The sequence below is a fragment of the Mugil cephalus genome, chromosome 11 (assembly GCF_022458985.1).
Source record: "Mugil cephalus isolate CIBA_MC_2020 chromosome 11, CIBA_Mcephalus_1.1, whole genome shotgun sequence".
In the NCBI taxonomy this organism is placed as follows: domain Eukaryota; kingdom Metazoa; phylum Chordata; class Actinopteri; order Mugiliformes; family Mugilidae; genus Mugil; species Mugil cephalus.
In genome coordinates this window covers 24,089,817-24,106,297 of record NC_061780.1, presented here as the reverse complement: position 1 = coordinate 24,106,297, position 16,481 = coordinate 24,089,817, and the positions used below count along the sequence as shown (strand labels likewise).

Here is a 16,481-nt window from a genome sequence, read left to right as displayed (position 1 = left end):
TCCATTGTCGCATTAGTAGAAACCCTCTGGTCCACCACTGGACACACTGTGTTACCAGTCTACAGCATGAATAGCAGCCTTTAAAGTGCCCTTAAAGTGGTGTCCAATCATTCCACCACCCTGTTAGTTTGATTGATTGATTGTCATAGCAACAACTCTTTTAGGTCAAACGTACTCAAGAGTGAGTTTGTTCAACGCAAACCAGATCAGACGATGGCAGCACAGTGGTGTGGTGGTGGTTAGGACTGATGACTCACGGCGAGAAGGTTCTGGGTTTGCATGTTCGTGATGACTTGTGATTCTAAATAGTCCAGTCTCTCTGTGATAGACTGGTGCCCCGCCATTCGCCTAATGATGATTGGGATAGGCTCCAGCCCCCCCAATCCCACAACCCCCTGGAGGATAAGTGATTACAGAAAATGAATTAACTTCAACAGTGTTTTTCGGGAAATCTGGTCACCAGTTGTCTCCACCATTCTAGCAACAGGAATCACTTGCACTTTTTTTTTGTTTGGTAGTATTTAAAGTAGAGAATACTGCATGATTAAGCTTTTTATTCAGGGGTTAACTATGGTTTAGAAAAGCCTATTTTTGTAACACCTCTCTTCGTAACTCTGACAGAAGTTGTTGTCGCTAATCTTCAGGAAACAAGGCCAGTCTAGAGATTCCAAGTTTCTCCTGTAGAAAGGACACTGGAATAGTCTTAGTCTCAGACGTGAAGAATAGTAAAGCAAGTATGTAGCATAGAAACCTGAACTGGAAAAAACAAACAAACCACTGATTCTACTTGAAAATCTTTCTCCTAATGTACACACCAGGAAGTCATTCACCTGGACTGGGCTTTACATTATCCCAACTCCCTTTTCTTGAGCTAGCTGACAGTACGTTTATGCCCAGGAATGTATGGATGAATGAGCCTGACCTCATTCTAGATACCATTATTATCAGGGGTTTTCTCAGCGGCTTCTTTAAAAACCAGACAAAAGAGGTTTTTAAACCCTGTCAAGCTTCTTTTAATCGTTCTTTTTTGAGCTCTTATTCCAAACGTCTTTATTTCGCAATTTTATTTGATCTATTTTAAGGTTATATTCTACCCGGGTACTTACTGTTTTCAGATACAAAATGTCTGTTTTACTTGTGTAAGCAACTTACAAAAGTCATAAAACTATTTTTACTACCAGTATTACTAATTTTAGCTCATTTCAGTTAGGATAAATGTAGCTAAATAAAAGATGCTAATGTTAAGATCTTTCCTGAGAAGTAACATTAGCCATAAAACACTGTAGCGTCAGACTGGATGTTAAAAGGACGATGAGGCTTGACTTCATCATAAATACAGCATAAATTAATATTACCTGACACTAAATGTGAACCACAACACCAGGTTTCTGTGCCTGGATTCCAGTTGTTTCTTCTAATGCAGCGATCCATTTATAGATCTGTAAAAATATATCTCTGACTGATGTTCAAATCTGTTGGTTCAGTCTGTCACACGACAGCCATTGACCATTTTTTTGACCTTTTTCTTAAAGCCTATGATTCAAGCTAATGCTGCTAATCTCCACGTTCAACTGTTCAACTTTTGCCACTCAGTGGCCGTAACCATGGAGATTTCACTGGCTGTGACGTCACACACATACCCTCCATTGGAAAATTGCGGAGCTGCTAACAAACAGACCAATCAAAGCTCTCGCGATTTCTGTCGCCATGACGCATAGTTACATTTCTGTAGAGGTGCACATCAGACTACAGCACAGGGTCTGGGAGTATAATATATACTGGTCATTCACTGGTCCACTCTACTAGGCTGAAAACAACTGCACAATTTTCTAGTAATATATAGCGATGCATGAGGAACACAAGTCAATAGCAGTATGATGAGTTGGTCTTACTGAGAATCAGCTGCCTAGTAGGGGTATCGGTTAAACCATGAAACAAACTGTAATACAAGAAAAGTTTCAAAAGTTTCTCATTTTGTAACACCTTTTTAAATTACATCGCACTGCTGTGTTCTCTCTTCAGCCGCACTGGTTTAACAGCACCCGATTGGTTGATGGAGACAGCTGGTGACGCTAATTATCTAACTCCTTGTTGAAACTGTCACTTATTATGATATTTTCCAGCGAACTGACAGAGCTATAAAAGCAGATGTCTGGTGTACGGTGGACATATCGTATAAACTGGGTGAGTAGCAGAGAAGAAGCAGGGCATGTGTGCACCACTTCTGAACCATAGCTCCTTACTGTTTTAGACCGAAGCGTCCTTCTAATTTCTCTCTTATCCTTCTTTAATTGTGTGGAACCAGGTCTGTACCCAATTAAATTTCTAGAATTAGAGGAGGCTTTTGTTACCAGATATTAGAAAATTCAGAAGAAAAGTTTAATTTTCATTGAGCTCCAAGTTAAATGATTGTCCAGCCTGAAAAAAACTACACACTGTCAGGGTGCAAACTGTGCCTGCAAGTAACCAAACTATGACCACAACTGGTTTTAAGTATTTGAAAGCAGAACATGAGCATTGTTTTGGTTGGTGAAGACTTAACGATTAAGGTAACAAAAAGTGCTGCAGAGTGAGGCAAGATAATCCATAAAACCAAAAGCAAGACAAGGAGTTAAATGGAAATATGAAGGCGAATGAAATGAAATGAGAGATGAAATGATAGAGGACGCAGGTAACTCAGGCTGGGGCTGATGGGTCACCAAAACACACAGGTGAAACTAATGAAGGAGGAGCACACAAGGAGAAACCAATCCAACAATCAAAGAAGGGGAATCCCAGGAAGTAAAGGAGGACACAATACGCCAAGGGAGAAACTTTCAGAACAGAGAGGAAATGCACAGAAATCAAAAATATTGCAGAACTTCTTTCAATACCATGACACCTTCGTGACACAACTCAATTTTGCGCTAGTAAACTTTAATTTTCTTGTCAGCCACGGTGGCTGCCATTCTTAAACACCTAAAGCTCATTATATAAAAGCGTAGCGGAATAAAAGCTTGGTGGTTGATAAGCTTCCGAACAATGTCCGGAGAGACGTATTTGAACAAGGTTAGAGATTATAGAGCCACTTCAAGCAAATTATCACTTAGGTCTAGTCATAAAAATAATTTGGATTCCATTATCGCCCAAGAGAATTACAAATGGCATTTGATAAAGCAAAACAACCATTATCCTGCGCTATTTAACGCGATAATGCTGGTGTTGCTTCTGTTAATAAAACACAAAAGGTTACACACACACACTGCCCCTTGGAGAACACTGTCTCCCAGATATTAGGTTAAGGTAATTGGGAAAACCATTTAGGGATATATTAGGTGCATCAAAATCTAAATTGTCGTTTCAAATCCAAACGCAGATTAGCCTTTGCCTCCCTCCACACACACACAGACACACACACGCAATAGCTGCAAGACATGGAACTAGATCTCAATCCAGCTTTCAAATGGGAAATTTGAGGTTCTTTCATTAAGTGAAGGTCTTTGTAACCGCAAAGTGGTCAGACTAGGCTTAACATAATAACAGTGACCATGGGGGGTTTATTTTATGTTACTTTATTTTTTCGTTGCAGCTTTTCTATGTTCTGCAAAATGCTGTTTTGTTTTTGTATTTTTTCCAATTGGTGTCAGCTGCTTGATACAGTGCATCCAGAGCTTTATCCCAAAATAGATGATTTTAAAAAAAATAATAATTAAAATTATTAATAAAAAATAAAAAACGAAGAAATCACTGTGACCACTTAAGTATGCTGGAGGTTTCAGCTCAGCAGGCGTGAACCATGGCTGGATTCATGGAGGAGTCAGTTTGGGGGCAGAACTCCGTTAAGTATTTATCACCGTGTTTGTGGTCGTCTCCTACATCGGAAGAAATTATATTCCCCGAGGTCTGGTTTTATCTGCTCGACACTTTTCACAGGTGACCTTGAAGGGGAAGGAGATGAAGTGACTTCCTCGATCTGGACAAACACTCGCTGCATGTGGCTTAAGCCAACGTGACGTGACTTTTAGACAGCCTTTACACCTACTGAGAACTGCTGGGCATTCCCTAAAAGACTGTGACTGAGAAACTGACCCAGTTATTTGCTTTGTGTGGTTTTCAGACTGCAGAACAGCTGCTGCATCAAATGAATGGAGCTCTACCTGTCGCTGTTTCACAGCCATTAACAGCAGAATCTCAAGCAGTGGTATGCATGTTAGGTTATAATTTACTTATTGATCACCCTCCCGACATTATTTATCATTTTAGAGACCAAGCTCAGATTGTCACTCAAACCCTGGAAACTTCCATAAGCAGAGCAACAGCATAGAAACTCTATATGTTAATTTAAATTCACATATAACATGTTTCCATTCCCCCTAGAAATGCACAAAACAGAAATATAGCAATATAGAACTGGTAATGGAAACACTTACATTTTGAAAACCCTCTCAAATATCTGAAGCTAAAACATTTTTCAGACGTATCGATATAACAGTTTATTGCAAAAGTGCAACGGAAAAACTTTTTCCACATTTACCCCGTAACCAACGTCATCAGAGGTGATGCGGGGGTCATGTGACGAGTTTGTTTGAAGTCCGTTTCCTCAAAGTGACACCTCGGGTGACAAGAATTTAAGAGAATTTGTAAATTTACGTTACAGCTCTTTCGTGAAACACCTTTCAATGGAAACACAAACAAAGCGTAATTGTACTTTATTGATATGAAGTTGGTGATATGAAGTTATGGTGGATTTTTTTTTTTTTAACCAGACTTAGCATATCTGCTCATATTCAATAATTTAAACCCCTACATGTCGTTACACCCTCATTTAGGGATTTTTCTGGTTAGTTATGCTAACTGTGAAAGGACGATAGCAGACATGCTGTAAATCCTAGGTTTCTTTCTCTATGAAATTAGACCACAGTATAAAGATGGCCAAAGGAAGTAGAGCTCCCCCTGGTGGCTGGCTGCAGTATAAGCTCCATGTTAATACGCGTCAAATCATTTTTTTTTTTTCAAGACTGCTTTCTGTCATTTCAGGTAGTTTATATAATACTGGTGCAAATGTAATTTTTTTGTTTTTTGATAAATATCATCAGTTTGTCCAATGCAAGGGAGTTGCGACACTATTTAGACAGTCCATGAGTCAAGCCAGTCATATGACAGATGGGGGACTGGCACAACAGAAAAAATTATAACACTTGATCACACTGTTCCTCCTCTGAAAAGCTTTGCTACCGGAAAACATTCATAACATACACAAATATCAGCCGAGCGGCCTGTAATTACCACTTGTGGCAGTGGCAAATTTCCGTTTTGAAGCTTCAGCTCTGTTTCTAAGGTACAGATTAGTCTTTTTACTAAAATGCTTCAATGATTCATATTATTTAGATTAATGGCGACAATTTTCAGACCTCTGAATTACCGACCAATTATTTTAGCCTCGATACACGCGGTATACATAATAAAAGGCTTTCATAAGTCCCCTTTGCCCCATTCGTCCCTGTAATAGCTGGAGTTGAGACTGCGATGACCCAGGATGGGAGAACGAAAAGGAAATTACAACCTATTTATAAGTTCACAAATGTAGCCCAGTTCTAATGCACCTCTCATAAAACGGCGTGGTTTCATTCATCTAACCCGTCTAGTTTTACCCTTCTGTTTGGCCTGTGAGAAGCCAATACACACATAATGAACTAAGTGTATTTTTGGATCACTGACATGCTTATTGAGAAATCACACACTCGCAAAAGACACAAGATGTGAGGGCAGTGCCAGGACAATAATTCATGGAATAAGTGTCCGAGTGCAGCTTTTGCATTATCTAGTGCACCATAAAGGCCAGGCTATTGATTAGGAAGAAGAAGCGGTCCGCCAGTTATTTCTGCCATTGTGACCGTCATTAGTCTGATGTATGGTACTTTTCTACACTGTTCCCCACTGGTCTTTCACTTGCTTCAGCCACAACATTATGACCACTGACAAGAGAAACAAACAGCACAACACTAACAACATTGTGTTTCCAGACACCACAGGACACCCTCTGAAGGCCCATGTCCATTCTCTGATGAGTCACAACTGTATTGGAAGAACAAATTCTTATTATATTTCAGTGGCAGCATTACTCTTAAAGTGGTCATCATCCTTCACATAAATAGTATTGTTGCCTTGGCCAGACCCCAAGAACAGTACGCCATGCACACACAGTAATAGGCCAGCTACTTGCATCAAAGCTAAATATTTTACCGAGGTGCGTATGAATTCTGAGTTCTTCCAAAATGTGTTTCCTCTTCAAGGTTTCATATACAGCTGAGGTGACCCTACAGTCCATAATGTTCATAAAAGTTTATTAGTGCCAATCTTCTGTCAGGGCAGTGCTGAAGTGAGAATCCAGATGCAGGACAATTGATGAGGAGGCAGGGAGTTCCTACAAAAGGTATTTAATGGGGAAAACAAAAGGCGCGGCAGACATGTCAGGAAAATCCAAAAATCAGCAAGTATCACGGTCATGAAATAACATCAAGGAAGAGAACATCAACAACCAGACCAGGAACAAAGCGAAGGCAGGGCTATAAATACACAAGAGGGTGCAGGGACGACAAGACACAGGTGAGACAGATCAGGGCAATGACACCAGGAGAAACCAATTAACAATCACGCGACACACGAGGAAACACAGACAGGAAATCCAGAACTTAACAAAATAAAACAGGAAACACAACACATGACTCAAAAAATAAAAGACAGACACAGAACCTTGACATCTTCTAATCAAACTACACAGATAGATAGATAGATAGATAGATAGATAGATAGATAGATAGATAGATAGATAGATAGATAGATAGATAGATACTTATTTACTTATTTACATTGAAACATATGGAAGATATTTAGTATATGCATATATATATGTATATATATATAATGCATACATATAATGCCATTGTCCAGTTTTCTAAAACTGCTTCAAAACCTACACGACCAGTTTCCTGTGTCCTCTTTTTTATTTATTTATATATTTATTTTTTGGATTGCTGCAGTGAAAGCTGATGCCCAGACCCAGCAGTTTCATACTGCAAGGTTTCCCACCGCTCCAGAAATTATTATAGGGGAAAAGCTATAAAACGTGTAATATATGAAGATATTTTTGCGCGCCAATATAACTTTCATAAAAAGTGGGCAAGTTAGTTTACAATTATATCACTGGTGCTAAAACCACTTAATGGAGGATAATACGGTCGGGTGGCTGTTGCAGTAAAAATGAAGTTGTTTTCTGCAGACACCAAAATGTTTGATAGAACTGGAGCCAAGTGTTCATTTGGATCTTTAGAACTAGAACTTGTTGACTTTGCCAGGCTTATGACTGCTCTGCTGAGGCAATAAACCCACTCACTTGGGCTAAACCCAAATAGTGAGCTATTATATTATTTCTCTCCAGTGGGAGCAGGGATACTTATTCTCTGTCGCTTACACAAAAATCCACATTCACACAAAGAGACAGAAAGAGAGTAATAATCCTGCCTCATCTGCTAAAACAAAGATTTTGGTATATTTCCACAAACATGCAGAGCTACTAATCTGAGATCTGAGTAAATAATTGTTGTGGATTTCTGCAAGTAATGCACGTATGGGACAGAAAGAAACCATCAAACACCAGAATTATAAACCTTCACATCTCGCGGATTTTCTCAGTAGTGGAAATTGAATGTAAATAGTCAGAGCAACGACAAATAAACACTTTTCTATGATCTAAAATGATAAGACTCTTTGCTTGTCTCTGTTTTTCAAGCACAATTCAGACGACAATTGTGGAGTCATGTGTGACCAAAACCTCTAAAGTCATCGTATCTGCTCTGTGAGGTCGACCTCAGAAGAAACGTTGATGGCTCACCAAAGTTCCTGGGTGCAACCGGGCTAAAACGCCGCTCTTTTTGCTGTAAAACATAAATAACCCAAAAAATCTACTGTTGTCAGTTTTAGGAAATAAGTAATGAATCTGGAAAAGGGGCCATTGCCAAGCAGATGATCTGTAATTAACTCATTTCATGACCACGACTAAACGTACTCAAACAAAATGCTGGTTAATGATTGCAGCTGTGAGATTGGCTGAATACACATTTAAATAGTTGAGATTATGAAGAAGATTACAAGAAAAGCATCTGCACTGATCGACCATAACATTAAAACCACTGACAGGAGAAGTGAATCTTGAACATCTTGTGGCAATTCAGGCCACATTCACACGTAGCAAAACAATGTTTTTTGTTCCTTTGCGTCGTGTTGCGAATTTCTCCGTGAAGGTGGCTCCATTGCAAAATCACATCTTGTTGTAGAAAGCCTGTAGCACATATCCCAGGAACTATGAGTGGTGTGAAGAAGAGGCGGAGCATGAGCATCATCCTTGCGCACCGTATACAAACATATAGTCCTGATATTATAGTCTGTAATCTTTTTTAGTTCATCGTAATGCAACAGTATATATTGACTCAGCCTCCCAACAACAATATCTGATGCAGCACCGTCACGAGCCTGTAGACCGCCATTGATGTTGTTGTTGTTGTTGTTGTGAGTCGTTGGGGGCTAGAAGGTCGAGGGGCGAGGCGAGGGCATCATCGTGTTTGTATCAGGTGTTCACACATTTGAAAAAAAGAAACCGCACTGATCTCTGTATTTGTCTTTCGGATTCAGAAAGATGCCGTCAGAAACGTGCGAGACTTATGCGGTTTCACCCAAAACGCGGATTTCTGTAAACGTGGCCTCAATCTAATTTCTGTGACTTTCAGAAATGTCTTTTTCTGGCCTGGAAGCTAGGCCAACGCCCCAGCCCACAAATGTTTTAGAGCAGAAAGTTGGACTGAAACCACTGTGTTAGGACCAGAAGAGTAACAACATATACCAGGTCACCTGAGTGACTTGGACTTAAATCTATTCAATTAAGTCAATTAAATGGCTCTGATTGGTTGTAGGTCTGTCTAACTGCATGCAAAATTAGAGAGAAACAACAAACCATAGCCAATAATGTACTCCAAACTGAGACTGGTGTTGTTAACATGAGTCTGGCTTTACCAGACTAAGCCTAATTTTTTTTTTCAAGTCTTTTTTTAAAATGGTTTCTTAGTTCAGGTTGTGACCAGAAAATGTCAGTTCACATGTGTACACTTGTTAGTTTATCTTGACTGTGGTACACATCAATAAAGCTCAAAAGAAACGCAAACCTGAAGATAGACGGTAGTATACTTCACAATTGCCCATTTCTTTTTTTAGCCGAGAGACACCGCCTTGCAGTAACCGGTGGTGTCGAGCCATTTGAGCGTCGACTGCCAGCTGCCGAGTCTCGACATGGGCTGGTAGCCACAGGAACATTGATCCAACCTGCTGTTTTATGAATAGAACACTTTGTTCCACTGGATTTCCACTTTTCTCCCCAGAGAGGAAAATAGGTGACAATCGATACTTTATGCAAGCAGAGGCATCTTGTATTGACCGTCAAATAAAAGCAAAGGAAAAACAAAAAAAAAACAATGTGGAAGAAAGCTTTTCAGCCTTGATGGATATGAGGCAAACATTTCTTGGGTGTTGTTTTAGTGAATTGTTAAACATGCATAATAAATCTACCTGACTTCAGCCACAGAATTGAACTTGCTTGAGTTTGTGTTCTTCAATGATTTTAATTAAAGATTAGATTCTTGTCTTTAAAGATCAGACAATTCCCAGTCCACCAAAGGAAACCTCAGATCTTCCTAATACAAGTTCCCTTCACAGGATCTGAGATAATGGATTGGCATTCTTGGATGGGATCTCTGAAAATTTTGAAGAGAGGCAACTGAACTCGACAAACTGCCTTGAACCTTCACACACACTTAGACGGGATCCTATTTCAATCAAAACACATCAATGACCCTTGTTCTGTGGTAGCCTTTACTAATAGCAGACTAATATTAATCTTGATATTCAGTAACAAGGTCCATTTCTTGTATAAAGTACATAAACACTTCATAAACACAAGCAAAAGTTTCCCATGATCTGTGAAAGGTCTGGCAGCCGACACGGATATTAACAATCGCACAGGGATTTACGACTTCCTAATGTCACCAATTTTTAAATTACAACTCATTCAGTACAAAATACAGCACAGAGTTCATATTTTACACAAAATGGGAATTTCAGAAAACAACATATGCTCACACTGCACATTAAACACCATGGATGAAGCCATCTGGCTCTGCCCACTAACTCAAACACTCCGGACAAATGTCATCAATACCGTCCCCAACTATGGGTAGTCCAGCCTCCCATTTAAATGCCTGCTAGAAGATGTTTCTTCATGTCAGCCGCCACTAGAATACGAACAACATGTATTGATAGCCCTAGCTGTCAATAGCTAAAAAAGACGATTGTCCTGAACCATGGTAATTCTCATTTAAATATGAGGCACTAAAGATTATACGGGGAAAAAGAAGTGTAGATACAGACACTTCCTGCCATTGCTTGGCTCACAGTTTTACAGCATTTTCATGAGGCATTATTTACAATAACCAAGTCCAACAAATAGCCTCGTATTTCTCTTTGAGTGACTTTACGTACATAGACTCTCAAGGTCCAGGGTTTGGCAAAGAAAACGGAACCGTGTACAATGGATATAAACTGTATGTCTCTGTTAAAACTACAGGAGGTGATCAAATGATCATATCAGACTGTGTGAACTTTATTTCTCTGCATGTTCTAATTGAATTGAATGTAAAATACAATGATGTTAAAAAAGGCCACGAGACAATTAAAAACTGCTGAGTTTGACTTAGTATTGTTCATACAGTAATTGAATTAAGTAAAATTACCTATAGTTGTGTTTGTACAGTATCATTGCTGTATTGATGTACGTACTAATTTCATTGCATAATGTACAGTATATACTAAACATGTTATTTTCATTAAATTGTACCAATACTCTTTGACAAGGTTTTTTTCCTGAAAGCAACAAAATACAAAGAATTATATGTTTGCTGTATTATGGGGGAATGATCTACTTTGCATCAATTAAAATACTTTGTGTATGATTTGCAAACTGTAACTTCTTCATTCATATCATTATAGTTTATGGGCTCTACTAACTTTCCTTTAGTGAGTAGCGCCATGCTAGGTTAAGAAAGACAGAGAGACATGGCAGCACTGCCCGTTAAACGTCTCTTGGAAGTCCAGTCACTGCAGCGTAGTGTTACAAGTTCTGTTAAAAAAGATGCATTGTCCCTCTTAAAACCAGGTCGCATGGGATTAGTTTTACCTGGGGACGTCACATGATTCAGAAATGACCCCCCCTAAGTTTTTGTTTCATGTAGCGTATTCGTTAGGTATGGCTTTGCTACTTTCCACTTCACTCCATTGCGTATTTTACACTTTGTGACAGCTTCAAATGGATATTAAAAATATATTTTTGATGCTATTGATCCCAGAGAAAAAGTTATGAAGGACTTGATTTGTAGTATTTAAATTGCCGGACCTCTGTGTTGTGAGAAATAGAGTAGGTAATTTGTCGTGTAATTTGTACTTTACAAATTTTTAAATGGTATATTCGCGGAGGATTAAGATCACAGACGACCTCTGCTACTATTACAAATTACCAGAGGTCCCCGGGTACAACTGGTCCCTGGTGAATAGGGCTTTAGGTGGTTTGGCAGGCGGAATGATCACACACTATTTACTCTTTGAATTTCCCCTTGCAGCATGTCTGGTTTTAGACTATTATTTGGTCCGAACTGTGTGCTACATGCGCAGCAATTTTTCCTGCCTTAGTGGTATTGTGACGAATTCTTCTTTGCCGCTCTTAGAAACTGCAGAGCTGAGCCAGCGAAGGTGTTAAGTAGCGAACTGAGAACTGCAAAGGCTCGACAGACCATACATTGTGACTGTTCCACCAGAAATGTGTGCATTCAGAATGACTTAGCTAACGCAACTACTGTGCAAATGCAGGCTCTATTTACTATAGTGGGTTCTGTACATTTATATGTGTCATGCACCACAGTCTTATGATCACAGGCTACTGTTCAGCAGCTGCAGTGTTAACTGGATGAGCTGTAAACTGGTGGTTACAGGAGCAGCTAAGACCCCCCATCACCCTTGGCCTTGAGGAAGAAACTAAAACTCCTCAAACTGCTCCCCTGGTGTTTTACATGGCTGCACACTGCCCCATGTGTGCTCGCTGGGATGCTTTAAACGTTTTTCTTTTCAGGTGAAGCTCATTTGATCTGATTTGATGAGGTCTAAGTATCAGAAATTAAATGACACTGTTTACAGCAAACTGAGTAATCTATTGAGCCTTTAAGGCAATAGTGGGACTAGTGAATTGAGAGAGTTTATTTTAAACACAGAGACAGTGCACTGTGCAATCATTGCACCGTGTGCACAAAAGAAATGCAGAAATGTATCTGGTTCCAGCTTTTGAAGTGTGAGCATCTTTCGCATTTCTTTAACCTATTTAAATAAATAACTATAAAAAGATTTTTGTAAAGAAATCCAGAATTGCATCTCTCAACTGTCCACATCAACCCAGACTGAAGTTAACATCAGGCTAATGTGAGCTCTACACATCACCACACTAGTATATACCAATCAGCCACAACATTATGACCACTGACAGGAGGAAGTAACATCTTGTGACAGCTGAATGTCCTGCTGGGAAACCTTTGGGCCTGGCATCCAGTCATGTGGATGTTAAACCAGACCAGACCCCTCACCCCATAGCAAAGGCACTTCTTGATGGCACCACCCATCCCCAGTGCAGTTTGACACAGACACACAAGTTCAGGAACAACTCAAAAAACATGAAGAGCAGCACAAGATGTCTAAATTCACTAATACCCAAACTGATCAAGTATCTGTTTGCTATTACCAAACACCACAGGATATCAGAACATCCTGAGAAACGTAGAATTGGCGATATTAAATGTAACAGGGAGTTCAGTGTGATGTTCTGGGTGCTGGATCTCACCTCAGCGGTCTCATTTTCTTGCTGAAACAACGATGATGATGATGAGGATGCCGAGGACGACGGCCCCGGCCACCAGGAGGTAGCACTTCCTCTTCCTCAGCTGCCTCTGCGGGGAGAAAGGAATTAAAGGATTAGTTCCGTCTTTTCTGAAACGAATCCCACATCTGAACAAAAAGATGATGCCGACGATGATACCTATTCATCCGTCAGCATTTGGCAGTTTACGAGTGAAAACATTCCGCTCCGCACCATTATTCATGAACACATTCTGAGCTCTCACCGTAGCGCATTAGCTGCCCAATAACTGTCAAACTCCACTTTAATAACCACACAGACCACGACACCCCAGCTGCCCTGTTTCTGATAATGTTTTTCCCCCCTTAACTCATCCAGCACATCTCCATAGCGCGCATATGCACGAAACGGAAAAGGAACAAAAAGCAAAACATCTTGAAAGAAAACATGAAAAGAACAAGGAATGCGGCATTTCAGCCAGAAGAGATCAATGGAGCCGTGGAGGAACTGGAGGATTCCAGGTCACACTGACAAAATGTAGAAAAGAAAAAAAAGAAAAGAAAAAGGAGCCGTGGTGGTGGTCTACACTCATCTGCACATCACACCCACACAGGCCTTTTTCCATGATGTGCGATACATCCAAGTTGGACATTGCATTTGCAGAAGGTTTCACTTTCACTAACCCCAATTGCCAGTGGTTTACAATGCAACATAACCAAAATGTACAGTAGACTTTCTCCGAGGTGTTTCCACCTCAGAGCTTTAAGTTTCAGTCGTGCATTTTCTTTTGTTAATAGAATAGAACAGAAAGGAAAAGAATGTCTTTATTGTCAGTGCAAAGACACTTCACTCACACACACACACATCCTCACATGTGCAGAGATAAAAAGAAATATAAAAACTTAATTTAAGTGCATGAAGATTAAAATTAAAAGCGCGTTGCAGTCCGGAAGCTATTAAGGCGGTGGAGGTGGGAGCAGCGGTACAGGGGGCCGACAATTGAGTTTTTGAAGAGCTGAGGGGGTAAAAGCTGTTTCTCAGTCTTGTGGCGCAGCATGTCAGGGCCCTGTAGCGCCGTCCGGGGGGGGGAGCAGTGTGAAGATACGCCTGTACTGTATCTCATATGAGCCGTTTTCCAGAGGAGAAACTTTTCTCTCCTGTACATTCAGTGACATTAATATAAATAAAACCTCTCGTACAAAGGATTCTGATTTGGTTGAAAATGAAAACCAAATTCTAATTAGCTATTACAGCGGATATACAGAGAACTGGACATTTAAAGCAAACTAACCAGGGGAGACAATTAACCATGGTGATGCATCTACATGAATTTACTTGTTGCAGATTTTTCATTAACATTTTTTTTCTTTTTTACTTTACAAGCCATACAATGCATTTATTCAGTATATTTTGCACATGTCAGAATTTCAATTTTTATGTATATTAGTTGTTTGCAAAGCTTTTACAAATAAGTGGATTTCAGAAGTTCATTAGTTAGTGAAATGCACAAAGAAGACGACTGTCCAGAGGCACTGATTCGGTGCATATAGAGGAGAAAAGTTTAAATTAAAAGCTGCTTTATCTTTACATTATGAACTGCAGAAACATAGCTTTACATTTTCTTTATTTCATAGTCACTTACACTTTATCATTTGTGCAACTACAGCTCCTAATTTGTGCTGTTTTCAGTTTCATTCTTAAAGTATTACCCGTGCTATAATTTGGTTTTCAAATACAATCTGCAGATGCAAACATTTCCACATGAGCTTTCTCTAGTTTTGCAAAAAAAAAATAAAATAAAATAATGATAATAGTGTTAAAAAGAAGTTGACTGTGTTAAGCAAGAATCTTATAGGAAGCAGAGTGGAGAGCAGGGGTTAGGGAATATTTATATATTTTCTTTGCTCCTTGTCTCCTCAGGCGGGGACGATGTGTTGGAGCACAGAATCTATGTTGTTTTGAAATGCTTTTTCTCCCATTTATTTATTTATTTATATAATTTTTTTTCTCCCCAGCCTGTTTTCTGCTACAAAGGCAGCGAGAGCAGCGGCGTTAGACCAGAGCCGAGGCTGGAGTCTTTAAATCCTGACGCGCTTCAAAGCACGGAGAGAGCAATTCATCTTCTTATCTGAGACTCAAAACAGGCTTTCTGTGTGGAAGGGAGAGTTGGGGGGAGGAGGGGGTGGATGAGGGGAGGAGGGGGGGAGAAGAGGGAGAGAGAGAGGGGGAAAAAAAATGCTGTCGAGTAATTTTCCGTTTAAACGTTCCACTCCACAACAATTTGCATAAGCAGCCCTGCGTCTGTGATAAGAAGATTGGTAATTTTCAAAGGCTCTGTGGGGATTGAGAATTAAAAGCCTTTCTCCGCTATCTCCCCTCTTGCAGCTGGCCACCACAGATTCCCCGGCTTCTCGCACGCATTTCCTCCTAAACTACGCCTTATAAACTTTCTCTGCCATCCTCTCCTTCTCTCTGCTTGCTCTGACAGGGCAGAACCCCCCCCCCCTGCCCGACACCTTCACTCCCCAAACTGAGCCCCCTTCTCTTCTCTTTCATGCACTCCCTTCCCGCCTTCTTCTTTTCTCCGGCTCACTCATCCCTCCGCTGTTGTTATTTGGGGAGGCCAAGAAAATAAATAAGGTAGAGGGGGGGGGAACAAAAAAAACAGAGGAACAGAGGAAGTGTTGCGGTATTTTTAAACCAGAAATTTCCAGATTGCAGCAGGGGCGAGCGGAGAGGCAGGACAGGGACGCTCGGAGGGAGAGACGTGGGAGAAAAGACGAGGGTTGCTCTTATCACCAGTGACTTAATCTGCCAGAGAATGTGTCCTTAGTGCCAGCACTTCAGGGCCAATGAGAGGTGCAGGCCCTCAGGGTAAAGTGTCTCCTTCGAAACCTTTTTTTTTTTTTTTTTAAACTCACTTTTAATGTCTAATATGAAAAATCATGACCAGAAATGTCTGTGAAGGTTCTCAGTCATCCAGGTCATGGTAATTCAAAAAGGTGTTTAAAGAAAGGCAGCCGGACTTGGAAATTTCTTGAAGACCGCTCGTCCGAGTAGCTTCTTCAGTTCTGAGAGTCTGGTGGGAAGTTGAGGTTTAAAAAGGAAAACTCTGTGGGTAAAACCCATCACAAACTCGATTAAATTGTTTCTGTATTAACCAGAAACTGATGCCACTAATTTCCATTAACGACTGGATGCTTATCTGTCGTTCAGGTGGGAAACTGTTGGCGTGTTCCATCTTTACTCAGAAGTCTGAATTTCCGGGGTCCGAGTTGGTATTTTCAACTGGAACTCCCCCAAAGTTGGATTTTCTACTCAGAAAGTCGTAGAATCCTCTCTAACCCCGAGTTGAGTTACCACGTTGGCCATCCCGCATGTAAACTGTTATTAGAAGCTCCTGTAATATTCCATTTATTACTTAAATATCCTAAATTTAGTTTAACATTACATGGAAGATCATGTGTGCCAGATGTTGTGAATGGTGTTGAAACTTCTCGGGGAC

General features: G+C 40.2%; 1 protein-coding gene across 1 annotated transcript in view; it reads right to left on the bottom strand.

The window, feature by feature from the left end:
• tsnare1 (T-SNARE Domain Containing 1) overlaps window positions 1-16,481 on the bottom strand; it is a 147,640-nt gene that overhangs the window by 10,169 nt on the left and 120,990 nt on the right. Inside the window, exon 11 of the mRNA XM_047597643.1 lies at window positions 12,962-13,067. Within this exon, the coding sequence (XP_047453599.1) occupies window positions 12,972-13,067 (96 nt within the window). The 3' untranslated portion in view covers window positions 12,962-12,971. The remainder of the gene's footprint in view (window positions 1-12,961; window positions 13,068-16,481) is intronic.